Source organism: Pseudochaenichthys georgianus, chromosome 18 (genome assembly GCF_902827115.2).
Source record: "Pseudochaenichthys georgianus chromosome 18, fPseGeo1.2, whole genome shotgun sequence".
In the NCBI taxonomy this organism is placed as follows: Eukaryota; Metazoa; Chordata; class Actinopteri; order Perciformes; family Channichthyidae; genus Pseudochaenichthys; species Pseudochaenichthys georgianus.
Window position 1 is genome coordinate 21,474,557 of NC_047520.1, and position 13,273 is coordinate 21,487,829.

At 40.6% G+C, this 13,273-nt stretch overlaps 1 protein-coding gene across 3 annotated transcripts; it reads right to left on the reverse strand.

Annotated features, from left to right (window-relative positions):
• Positions 1-136: 136 nt before the first annotated feature.
• On the reverse strand, positions 137-13,177 carry LOC117463413 (ras-associated and pleckstrin homology domains-containing protein 1-like). 3 transcript variants are annotated; one of them, XM_071206611.1, is made up of 6 exons: positions 12,032-13,177; positions 5,301-5,966; positions 4,323-4,372; positions 4,176-4,237; positions 3,086-3,375; positions 137-2,320 (listed from the first exon to the last, which is right to left on the reverse strand). In XM_071206611.1, exons 1-5 carry the CDS (start codon positions 13,175-13,177, stop codon positions 3,089-3,091), a joined length of 2,211 nt encoding a protein of 736 aa, XP_071062712.1. In that variant the 3' UTR covers positions 137-2,320; positions 3,086-3,088. The 3 variants fall into 3 exon arrangements, 2 of the variants coding, with proteins under 2 accessions (XP_071062712.1, XP_033961536.1); XM_034105645.2 differs by having other exon boundaries at positions 3,086-3,399; XR_011644969.1 differs by lacking the exons at positions 137-2,320; positions 3,086-3,375 and having other exon boundaries at positions 4,188-4,237; positions 4,323-4,714.
• Positions 13,178-13,273: the final 96 nt, after the last annotated feature.

Below are 13,273 nucleotides of genomic sequence, written 5' to 3' on the forward strand. Positions count from 1 at the left end.
AAAATTGATATACACAAATATATCAATAATTAAACATAGTGATAGTAAAATACAGCAAGGGAGTACTGGAAGCAGAAAGTCCTGTTGGAAACTTGGATTCAATGTAGAAATGTGATCATTAAAAAAAGCGTGCAGATTAAGCCCAAAGGTAGAAAAGGTTTATTACTGAAAAGGCATCGAAACATTCCCTTTGAACTGGTAAACAAGTCAGTTACATTCTCAGAAGGTAAAATAGCTCGGTGTCTTCCAGCTGTTCACACTGTGGTGCAGCTGCAGGCCGCGTCTGTCTCCACGCAGCACGCACCGTACAGCTTTGTGCTCAAACAGAACATCGTCTTAGAAAAACGTGGGAATGCATTCCAGAGTTCATATACAACCGTCCATCTTTCTACTACTCATGCAGGGAAGCCTCTGGATCCTTTAGACTCACAAATGAGAAACCTCTCTAACATGGAACTCTACAGATATGGATAATGATTCATCAATACTCATTATATAAGAGGAGATTCAATAAATAATGCATCAAATTGCTCAAACAATTGTAACAGCAAAAAACATTGGCATCTCATAACCACTTTAGTATTTTGTGTATTTACAGTACAGATGTTTTACATGGTGGAGCTCATATGAACTGCAGGTGTTTTTTTAAAGAATTGAAAAGAGATTACAAAAAATCAATAAAAAGACATACAACATAACGTATGCACGGGTTTGAAGAACAGCATGGTTATCACATACAAGGTCATGGAACAGCTCCAGACACCCATGCACAATCCAATAACTAACAAGTCTAGAACAGTTTGGGACCTGAATGCAACCTGACAAAAGTGCAAAATAAACGTTATATTTGAACATTTAAAAAAAAAAAGATTAACTGTAGTATAAATGTTAAACTCTTGTGCTGAATGTGTGTGACGCAGTTTATTTTCTCATCGCTGGCTGACCCAGGGGAGGGGGGTTAAATGTACTGTATAATGCCTTAAAACCAGCATGTGTTCGCGTTGTTGAAATAGACTTGTGTACTCATTTAATCAGTTGAATTGCTCAACATGTAACATGTCTGATGTAAACTATCCCTACATGTAATTAGTGTAATGTCCCAAAGTTTGCTTATGGCTGAAAAATGTATGCGAAGTACAGCCAACGGAAAAAAGATGCGATAGTCGTGATTTATGTTCTAAAACCTTCAAACCAGACGACACAGTGGCTGCGTGTAAACCAAGAGAATAACGGGCTTTACCGTCTAGTTTGCTCTAAATTCAATCATACTTCACTAAATGAACATCATGCTCAGTAGCAACAAGATGTAACTAGCAATTGAGCCAATAAACTTGTTAGGAAAACATTTACTGATAAATCAAGTCATAAATTGGTCATTTTCTCATAGACTTCTATACAATCTGACAGTGAAGTCGCCCCCTGCTGGCCATTAGAGAGGAGGCAGGTTTAAGGCACTTCTGGGTGCTCTTTTCAGATTTGAAGGGTTTCTGCCTTTTGCAAACCTTGTGGGGAAATGGTAACATTAGTGTTTACCTGTTATCCAGCAGCAGGTAGCATTAACAGGGTCCAACAGCTGATGAGGACAGAAGACTGTTTGAAACGTACTGCTGTCTAACAGATTGAAAATAGTTAGTTTGATTTTCTCCATGACCGATGCACAGTTACATCCCGAGTGCTGATGTTTGTCACCAATACACATGCTAATGGTTTTATTGTTGAAAGGGAAACGGTGTACCTCACTTATAGATCGTTTCTTACTTGGGGTGGTCTACATTAGTTCAGGGCACCTCGTGATGTCTTTGAGGCGACAGGCTCAGGGGAATCTGGGAGAATGAAAGAAATCGCTATGACCCTGTATTTGCTACTTTTATTCTCCTATAATGTTCTAAATACTTTATCAAAAGCATCTTTGTCAGGTAATAAGCCTGTGGGAAGCTCCCAATGCTTAAAGGTGTTGAGGTTTACAAATGGCAGAAATTGCAGATTCATTCTGACCTGTGTTTTGTGTCGTTGACATTGTTTCCCAGAATGCTGGACTTCTCTTGAATATCATCTCAGAATCTCAGCTGTCATAACGTCAATGTAACAAATGTTCATACTTCCTTTCATAAAGCCGCCTCACAACCCCTCTAGGAAATGAGGTAAAGCTGCCTTCAGGGTTGGATGTTCCCATACAGCACTATGTCAAGATGATTTGCTATGAAGGTAAGAAGAAATGGTTTGAAATAAATAAGACGGTGTGAGTCTTCCCTCTCTCCTGGTTGGTGGTTTCCGTTGTGTCCTGCAGTCATATCCTCCTCGCTTCAGCTCCTGCCTGCTTCTGCAAAACAAGTCGGACCGGTTCAGAAAACAGTTTTACTGCTATACAGGACCCGTGACTTCCACACTAAAGGTCATGAGAGTATTAAGAAGTTTCAAAAGAGAAGAAAGAACGTGTTCAGCTCATTAGAATAATATTATTTCTTTCTCTAACGCAGACTGAGAGGGAATTATCATCCGTGACAAAGGTAGCTAACAGGCTAATGTAAACTACTGCTCATACACAGGGCTTACGTTGAGATGCGTTATGTGGGTGGGCTCTGCTGTGTCAAGGACAATATTGAAATATACACACTTTTACAGATATTTATATAATAATATAAATGCCATTGTCCTCCCTGTAGGACAGCTTCCAGAGAACGGCACCCGTGCCTTTATGTACAGGCAGAATGGAAACACCCGTATCCGCTGCTTGGGGACCAGACCCCAACACATGGGGCTGTAGGCGGCCCCTTTTTAATTGAATCCCTAGTCCTCGAAGACCCAGTTAGGCTGCAGCAGCAACACCCCTGAGTGCATTACATGAGGAAAGAAAGGTTATTTTATGGTCTGTGCGGACGGAGTGCCTTTCTTCTTTTCTCTCTCGCCATATTTTATGACGTCATTGCCCATAGACAAAAGGGCGAAGGTTGATATTTTTGAGTAAGAAATACAACTGTGGAGTAGAACTATAAAGAAGCATACAATACAAATACTCAAAGTACAAGCCCCAACAATGGTACTTAAGTAGTACTGCAGTAGATGTACTTCACTCTGGCGGCTGTACCTGTCAGTCGGCGCTGTGCTGCTGCAGCTGGCTGGTGAAGAAGCGCTCTCTCCGGGACACCTGCTCGTCCCAGGCCTCCAGGATCTGCCGCTGCTCCCCAGGCTCCAGGCTCAGGGTGTGGGGGTGGGCCTCGTCGATGTGGGCCCTCACCCCCTCCAGGCTGTGGGAGTACTGCAGCTCCCCGCACACCATGCACACCAGCAGCTGGTTCAGAGGGTCGTGGTCCATGAGGTAGCGGTTCCTCCACACGGCGTCAGAGACCGGACCCTCCTCTTCATCCTGGTCATAGTCTGCAAACAGAAGATCCGACTCATCTGAGGAGAGGAAGGAAACACAACTCCCCATTTCAATGAGCACTCTCAGGAAGAAGTTCAGAATAGTAGAAAAACCACACAATGTTGTACTTCCTCACCGCAGAGACAGCTTTAGATACCGTGTATACGATCAGCTACTGACTCGTTAGTATTGGAAGTCACTGGTGTAAAGTAAGTAGATTTACTCAAGTGCTGTATTTAACTACAGTTATGAGGTATTTGTACTTTACTTGAGTATCTGCACAATGACTACTTTTACTTTTGGTACTTTAACTATATTCTTATGATAATACTTTCCTATTTTTACTTGAGTAACATTTTTGAATGCAGGTCTTTTACTGTAACAGAGTATTCCTACACTCTGGTACTTATTGTACTTAAGTACAAAATCTGAGTACTTCTACTTTTACTTAAGTACAAGATCTGAGTACTATTACTTAAGTACTTCTTCTCCCGGGAAGAAGTCCTTTGCTTTAGTACAATGTTGAGGAAACTGAAAAAACTGAACAGTTGACTTTAATTAAATGTCAAAGATCACATTACTGTATTAAGTTAGTGGAAAGCAATAATATTCTATTCAATTAAAAATATTATGTTCAACTTAATATATTTGCTTTCAACTAACCTAATACAGTTACTTGAATTGTATTGACATGATACATTTAATCAAAGTCAACATCTCAGTTTGTTCAGCACGTGTTAAAAGTGTATTTACTTGACGACATCACTGGAGTCATTTCACTTTGCTGCCACCAGGGGCAGAACTCACACGTTACCTTCTGCTGCAGCTGAGAAGCCGGAGAAGGGAAAGGATGCTGGGTCGGTGTCCTTTGACGTGCTTTAAAGAGAGAAACATTACATTCGTCATCACATCGAGCTGGCATCGAAACTCTTTTGAAAAACATAGATCAAGTGGTACGAACCTCACGAAGTGTCCCGACTCCTCAGAGGAGCTCCCCCACGGACCGCCACTCTGCAGGACATCAGAACATCAGAGCATCAGAGCATCAGAACATCAGAACATCAGAACATCAGAACATCAGGACATCAGAACATCAGGACATCAGAACATCAGAACATCAGAGCATCAGGACATCAGGACATCAGAGCATCAGAACATCAGGACATCAGGACATCAGAACATCAGGACATCAGAGCATCAGAACATCAGGACATCAGGACATCAGAGCATCAGGACATCAGAGCATCAGAACATCAGGACATCAGAACATCAGAGCATCAGAACATCAGAGCATCAGGACATCAGAGCATCAGAACATCAGGACATCAGAGCATCAGGACATCAGGGTTTGAACTGAAACCATTCAGATTGTGATGAACTCATGTTTGGCCCTGGCAGACCCTCACCCTAAGCAGACTGCTGAGACCGTGTGCAATACACCTGTCATGTACAATGTATACACTTTGTTCTGGAAACAACAACCGTCATTATGTTTGAGTGCAAAACATAATTGTTAGAATATCTCAAACCTTAATATGTGCACTTAGCTATTTGAATGCTGTTACTCATTTGGAGAAGTACTTATTTGTCTTTATTTAAAACATGTTATTGCTAATGTGTGCTTGTGTCGATATTTAACGTGTTAGCTACTTTATTATTGCTTGCCTTGCTATAAGATGAGATCTCATTGGTCGATCACAACAGCATGGTGAATGAGAAGCAAATACAAAATAACGAACAAATAAATAAGCAGTAAACTAAATATGCAAAACATGAATATATACATGTCAATAATGAAGGAATTAATATCTATAGAGTGTATATGTATTGAATACACAATATAATATACACATACACAGAATACTTGTCCAGCCTATCAACCTCCCAAAATGTAAAAATGTAATACAATTGACATATATCCCTTTTGTTGAGCAGCTACCTGTGTGTGCAGACCCTGCGCGGGCAGGATGGACCTCAGGTGGTTGGGGGTTCTCCCCCCCATCTCCCGGATGGCCTTCCTGGCTCTCTGCTCCTTCTTCTTTACCCTCCAGTACTCCCTCTTCCTCCTCAGGAAGTCTTCCTCAGACTCCCCTGGGATGGCCTTGGGTGGAACCATGGAGCATGTGGGCGTGTGAGCTTGTATGATGTGTGTGGCGCGCTGAAGCTGAGCACAAGGGATTTTTATTGGGCTGGAACTCGGAGCGTGGGGGGGTTCAATAGGTTGCAGGTTGATGCTGGATAGTGGGTTCTCTGGGGGCTTCAGAGGAGGCGGGAAGGGGGGTTTGTGTACACCTGTGCGACTTAACGTCCACTTTTGTGTCATGCCTTGCTGATTCTCGTGATCTCCTTGATACGTGGACACCATCTGCCCAGTGTCCATGTGGTTCTGCTGGGTCCTGGGGGGGCGGGAGGCAGGGGGGACGGGCAGCTTGACCTGAATCCTGTCAGGGGGCCGGTTAGCGCTACATGTTGTAGGGCTAACCGCCAGGAGAGTGGGGACACCACTCACTGCAGACAGAGAGGAGGGGGGGCGCCGGGGCTGGAGGGGGCGCTTCACCGGAGGATGCCCCCCCTTCACAGTGTTGGTGAGGAGCCGACCTGGAGCCTGAAGACAAACACACAACACAGGTCAACACAATGAAATAGCACTTTGATATTCAGTATGTGGTCCGTGTCCTTTCTACTGCAGACATTACATGACTGTCCCACGCTGGACAGCTACTTATTTTGGTCTTGGAATGGTTTGTGTGGCTTCTGGGAAATATCTATCGGGGATCGAAGAATCAGAAAGCAAGTTCATATCTTTAGAGAGACGGGGACATGGGTACGACTTAGAACACAACACTTCTGAGGAGACAAGCAATGCAGTATGAGTATCAATGTAGTATGAGTATTAATGTAGTATGAGTATCAATATAGTATGAGTATTAATGTAGTATGAGTATCAATATAGTATGAGTATCAATGTAGTATGAGTATCAATGTAGTATGAGTATCAATGTAGTATGAGTATTAATGTAGTATGAGTATCAATGTAGTATGAGTATGAATGTAGTATGAGTATCAATGTAGTATGAGTATGAATGTAGTATGAGTATCAATGTAGTATGAGTATCAATGTAGTATGAGTATGAATGTAGTATGAGTATTAATGTAGTGAGTATTAATGTAGTATGAGTATCAATGTAGTATGAGTATCAATGTAGTATGAGTATTAATGTAGTATGAGTATTAATGTAGTATGAGTATTAATGTAGTATGAGTATCAATGTAGTATGAGTATCAATGTAGTATGAGTATTATTGTAGTATGAGTATCAATGTAGTATGAGTATTAATGTAGTATGAGTATCAATGTAGTATGAGTATCAATGTAGTATGAGTATTAATGTAGTATGCGTATGAATGTAGTATGAGTATTATTGTAGTATGAGTATTAATGTAGTATGAGTATCAATGTAGTATGAGTATTAATGTAGTATGAGTATCAATGTAGTATGAGTACCAATGTAGTATGAGTATCAATGTAGTATGAGTATGAATGTAGTATGAGTATTAATGTAGTGAGTATTAATGTAGTATGAGTATCAATGTAGTATGAGTATCAATGTAGTATGAGTATTAATGTAGTATGAGTATCAATGTAGTATGAGTATCAATGTAGTATGAGTATCAATGTAGTATGAGTATGAATGTAGTATGAGTATTAATGTAGTGAGTATCAATGTAGTATGAGTATCAATGTAGTATGAGTATTAATGTAGTATGAGTATTAATGTAGTATGAGTATGAATGTAGTATGAGTATTAATGTAGTGAGTATCAATGTAGTATGAGTATCAATGTAGTATGAGTATCAATGTAGTATGAGTATCAATGTAGTATGAGTATGAATGTAGTATGAGTATTAATGTAGTGAGTATTAATGTAGTATGAGTATCAATGTAGTATGAGTATTAATGTAGTATGAGTATTAATGTAGTATGAGTATCAATGTAGTATGAGTATCAATGTAGTATGAGTATCAATGTAGTATGAGTATGAATGTAGTATGAGTATTAATGTAGTGAGTATTAATGTAGTATGAGTATCAATGTAGTATGAGTATTAATGTAGTATGAGTATTAATGTAGTATGAGTATTAATGTAGTATGAGTATGAATGTAGTATGAGTATTAATGTAGTGAGTATCAATGTAGTATGAGTATCAATGTAGTATGAGTATCAATGTAGTATGAGTATCAATGTAGTATGAGTATGAATGTAGTATGAGTATTAATGTAGTGAGTATTAATGTAGTATGAGTATCAATGTAGTATGAGTATTAATGTAGTATGAGTATTAATGTAGTATGAGTATTAATGTAGTATGAGTATGAATGTAGTATGAGTATTAATGTAGTGAGTATTAATGTAGTATGAGTATCAATGTAGTATGAGTATCAATGTAGTATGAGTATGAATGTAGTATGAGTATTAATGTAGTATGAGTATCAATGTAGTATGAGTATCAATGTAGTATGAGTATTAATGTAGTATGAGTATTAATGTAGTATGAGTATCAATGTAGTATGAGTATCAATGTAGTATGAGTATTAATGTAGTATGAGTATTAATGTAGTATGAGTATCAATGTAGTATGAGTATTAATGTAGTATGAGTATTAATGTAGTATGAGTATTAATGTAGTATGAGTATCAATGTAGTATGAGTATTAATGTAGTATGAGTATTAATGTAGTATGAGTATCAATGTAGTATGAGTATTAATGTAGTATGAGTATTAATGTAGTATGAGTATCAATGTAGTATGAGTATTAATGTAGTATGAGTATCAATGTAGTATGAGTATTAATGTAGTATGAGTATTAATGTAGTATGAGTATCAATGTAGTATGAGTATTAATGTAGTATGAGTATCAATGTAGTATGAGTATTAATGTAGTATGAGTATTAATGTAGTATGAGTATCAATGTAGTATGAGTATTAATGTAGTATCCATTATGTGCAGAGCTGGGAGAAGTACTCAGATCGTGTTCTTGTAGTAAAAGTAGAAGTACCAGAGAATAGGAATACTCTGTTTCAAGTGAAAGATTGGATTGCAAATGTTACTCAAGTAAAAGTACAAAAGTATAAGCATCAAAATAAAGTACTTACTCCAGGTGTAACTGAAGTGTGATTTAAGAGATGATTACATTTTGTTTTGTTTGCCAATCATTTCATAAAATGCAAATAAAACCCAAGCAGACAATAATCTTTCTGAAACATGCACACGCGCGTGTGTGTGTGTGTGTGTGTGTGTGTGTGTGTGTGTGTGTGTGTGTGTGTGTGTCTTTCTCGCTCAGTGGGCCCCTCTTAGTCGACTCCTCTCTATTTTTGCTGTACAAATGTCAAATGCCAGCCAGAGGTTTGCAGTGTACTGACTCGGGTTACAGCTGGAGAGCGAACGAGGAGCCTTGAACTCTGCATGGGTTCCAACCACTCTCTCATTGACACTGATATCTTTAGTATCAACGGATGCTTTGAATTCAGTCATCAGAATGAATCATCTAAAGGATTATAAACAGACCTTTGTGGCTTTATTTTAACACCGTCGCTCTAGCTGTAAAGGTTTTGACATTTAGATGCCTCAGTGCATTGATGGTTAAAGGGGACATTAGTAAAAGGGTTCTTGGACACCAGCGTATTATCCCAGCTAAATACAAGTTATCGCTCAAAACTAACCAGCTAACATCTGCTCCACATGTGGCTTTCCTCACAGCTAAAACCTGTTCCTGGGGTTCAGCCTGGGGTTCAACCTGGGGTTCAGACTGGGGTTCAGCCTGGGGTTCAACCTGGGGTTCAGACTGGGGTTCAGACTGGGGTTCAGACTGGGGTTCAGACTGGGGTTCAGACTGGGTTGCACCTGGGGTTCACTCTGGTGACTGGGTTCAGACTGGGGTTCAGACTGGGGTTCAGACTGGGGTTCAACCTGGGGTTCAACCTGGGGTTCAACCTGGGGTTCAACCTGGGGTTCAGACTGGGGTTCAGACTGGGGTTCAGACTGGGGTTCAGCCTGGGGTTCAGCCTGGGGTTCAGCCTGGGGTTCAGACTGGGGTTCAGCCTGGGGTTCAGCCTGGGGTTCAGCCTGGGGTTCAGCCTGGGGTTCAGACTGGGGTTCAGACTGGGGTTCAGACTGGGGTTCAGCCTGGGGTTCAGACTGGGGTTCAGACTGGGGTTCAGACTGGGGTTCAGCCTGGGGTTCAGCCTGGGGTTCAGCCTGGGGTTCAGCCTGGGGTTCAGCCTGGGGTTCAGCCTGGGGTTCAGCCTGGCCTGAATGGGTAACAACTACTGTACTGGCCCGGAAATAGGAAATACAGTGTCCCTTAAGGTGGGGTAGGTAATTTTGGAAATACACAGCCGGAAACAAATCTGCCACTTCCTCACAGAGCCCCTCCTCCAACACACACATGACCAATGAGGGCACGAGATAAGTTTGTGCACAGATGGAAGGCTGACAGGCAGGTAGGCCGTCCAGTTACTTTAGCCGGCTCAGATGATTGGTCGTGCTTTTTACAGCGCCACGGCTTCCACAGATGAAATGTTTTATGTATTTATTGTCAAAGCACTTCAGATATTCATTGCTATCTGGATGTTGAGAGCATTCCATGGAATATAACAAAAAGTGTATCTCGAGCCGGTTTCTCAAACTTACCTACCCCACCTTTAAACAAAGGCTAATTAGCATACTGTTAGCATGTGTTAGCATTAGCATTCAAAGATGACATTTCCTATGACTGAGCCAACAGCCTAACAAATATGTGTTGCTGCTGTCAAACAGAGATTGTGATGCAAAACAAGCAAGATGTGCAGATCCCTGATGTTACAGTCGGTGACTGAGTACATTTACTAAGTATTATAACTAATGTAATCTTTTGACATACTTGTCCTTTACTGGTGTTTGACTGTATGTACCCATGTATATGTATGTGTATATGTATATGTGTATATATATATATATATATATATATCAATCAACAAGTAAAGCAGATTAATAATAACAATAATAATTATTAATAATAATGATAATTATGTATAGATTATAAATAAATAATTTAGGGACAAGGGGGTGAGATTAAATAAATTGTACTTCTTCTCACTCCTTTTCGAACACTAGATGTGGGACTGTTTATGTTGTAAATGTCACTTTGTTTTCTCTGACATGACTATGCACCTCAAAAAAATGTGTTTTGTAAATTATTTATTTTACTTGTTCGAAATAAATGTATCAATCAATCAAATGTGTATTTATATATTTACCTCAGCCACAACGCAGACTCTATGCATACATTAATGCACACAATGTGTAAATATTGCTAACTGCACATATTTCATAATCTATAATTTATTGCATTCTATTTCGATGTAAATTACTGCTTTATTTTATTGCTATCTTACTATATTTGTATTACAGTGTTCTTAATATAGTTTGCTATCTGTGTACTTTTTTAAATGTTTGTTTTATATGTTATGTCTGCACCACGACACCAAGTCAGATTCCCTTTACCTTTCTGAAGCTACTTTATATTCTACTCCACTACAATTAAGAGGCTAATATCGGACTTTTTACTCCACTACATGTATTTCACCCTCACAGTTACTTTGTACATATAAAACACATGATATGAAGTAATGCAGTACTGGAATACTAATCCACGCAGTATTTCAAGTATTTAAATGTGGTCCACTCTGACCAACTACAACACTAAAATGCTCTTACATGTTTAAAAACAGGATAATATAAAAAGTATAACACTGGTAAATGATCCATTCTGCATTCGGAGTACATACTTGTACATTTAGCTCATAATACTTACGTTCTTTATTATATTCTGAAATAAGCCATTCTGTAGAATGAGTACTTTCCCTTTTTGTACTTAAAGTATATTTGAATACTTTTTTACTAAAGGACAATTTTGAAGTTAGGACTTTTACTTGTAGTGTTGTACTTTAAGACCATCGTATTTGTACTTTTACTCAAGTAAAGGATCTGAGTCATTCTTCCAACACTTGACATGTTGGTGTCATGCATGTTAGGAAAACGAAAAGAGTAGACAACTACAATTCATCTCAGCTACTTGTACTTTACCCAGTCATTTTCATTTTATACTTCTACTCTACTTCATTTTGGAAGCAAATATTGTAGTTTTTACTCAATACATTTATTTTACAGATGTATATACTACATACTTTATCAATTCAGATTTGACACACAACACCTATGAAAAACTTTAACAAGGTGATTATTTGTTATAGATTAAACCATCCAACATTATATTTAGCTAAATAATTCATAACTAAAACAATGAGTTGGCTAACAGCCAGCAATTCTGCTAAAACGTTTTGTCTTTCAAAAAATAGTTCACAGTTCCAGCTTCTTAAATGTGAAGATTTGCTGCTCTTGCTTTAAAATATAACAAATATTTTATGAGTTTTTTCTGTAATGAGTACTTTTACACCTAATACTTTAGGTACATTTTCCTTATCGTACTTAAATACTTTTAATTAAAACCATTCCTGATGCAGTACTTTTACTTGAAATTAAGTATGTTTACAGTGTGGTAAAAAGCTAAATACTTTTTCCGCAATCGAATGCCAGCTACATGTTGCAAAGCGTACACAATGTCTCATTACCTGCATGTGTTTGGGCCGACTGCTGCATTCCGCCTGCCTCTCCCTCTGCCTGGCTCTCAGCCTGGCCCTCTGCTGCCTCTTCATCAGCTTCCAGTACTCCCTCTTCCTCTGCAGGCTCATCATCCCACTGTGCTCGGGCCCCACGCCGCAGTACCCTCCAGCTGACGGGGAGCTTTGGCCTTCTTCTTGAATGTGTTGTTCACAGTGTTGTTGCCGTGGTTGCGGTTGAACCATGGGTAGGTGGTGTAGCTTTGGTGGCTCTGGGGAACAGCTGCTTTCATGGCTCTCTGTTTTGGTGGGAAGACTCAGGGTCCTGTGTGGTGAAGATGGGATGTCAGAGGCTTCCACTGAGGGGTCCAATATGAAATGTGAAGGGGTTTGGGATGAGTGATCACAGGTGGGATTCAGGACCACCTCGTTAGAGTTGGGAGGATGTGGAGGTGTGTCGCTACTTTGGGGTGCATCTTTGAGAGGAGGGCTTTGTGACCCCGCCGGTACCAAAGCATCGCTATCTGGCTGCCAGCTTTTTATCTCCAATGTCAAATCAGCAGCAATGGGAGCCCCCTCATTCTGGGGCGAGGTGGGCTCCGTCTCTTGCTGTGAGGCCTCCTCCTTTGACTCGACTTTAATGTGGGTCACTGTGCTCAGGGACTCTTCCAGGAGTTTCTTCATGGAGGCCACGGCCAGCAGAGTGGTAGCCTGGCTGTCTGGACCCAGAGCTGGGTCAGGCTCCGGCTGAGGCGCTGGAGGTGGTGGTGGGGAGGTGGGGGGGCTGCTTTTTGGACAGATGGCATGTTCTGGTTGAGAATTTAGGTCAACTGCTGGCACAGGCTCAGACTCCTGCTTTATCTCATTTGCATTTGGCGTAATAGGCCCACCGTTGTCGGGGAGAGGCCGTGCGTTTCCTGTGAGACTCCCACCTGGCGAGGCAGTGGTTTCTGCTGCTTGCTTCTGGGCCCTCCTCCTCTGTACGGCCGCCGTGGCCCTGGCATGTAAGACCCCCTGCTTCAGCCGAGCTGCCCTCTGCTCTCGTTTCTTTATCCTCCAGTACTCCCTCTTCTTAGCCATCCTCTCCTCCTCCGTTAGCGCTGGATCCAGAGAGAGCGCCGACAGAGACACCGCGCTACTCGAGACGGTCATTTTCATGACACAGCCACCGAGGTGAGACCCCGCTGTCGGTCCTCCAGTAACGGTGTCTTGAGAGGTTTGAGGACGAGTGAGTCTGATCTGACTAACAGTTGT

What these genes read in the sequence shown, in the direction of transcription:
- LOC117463413 (XM_034105645.2), bottom strand. Translation starts at nt 13,177, where the DNA reads ATGAAAATGACCGTCTCGAGTAGCGCGGTGTCTCTGTCGGCGCTCTCT. An exon ending in GTCGGCCCAAACACATGCAG is followed by an intron (nt 5,967 to 12,031) that starts GTAATGAGACAT and finishes GTTTGTCTTCAG; the next exon opens with GCTCCAGGTCGGCTCCTCAC. An exon ending in GAGTCGGGACACTTCGTGAG is followed by an intron (nt 4,238 to 4,322) that starts GTTCGTACCACT and finishes CTCTCTTTAAAG; the next exon opens with CACGTCAAAGGACACCGACC.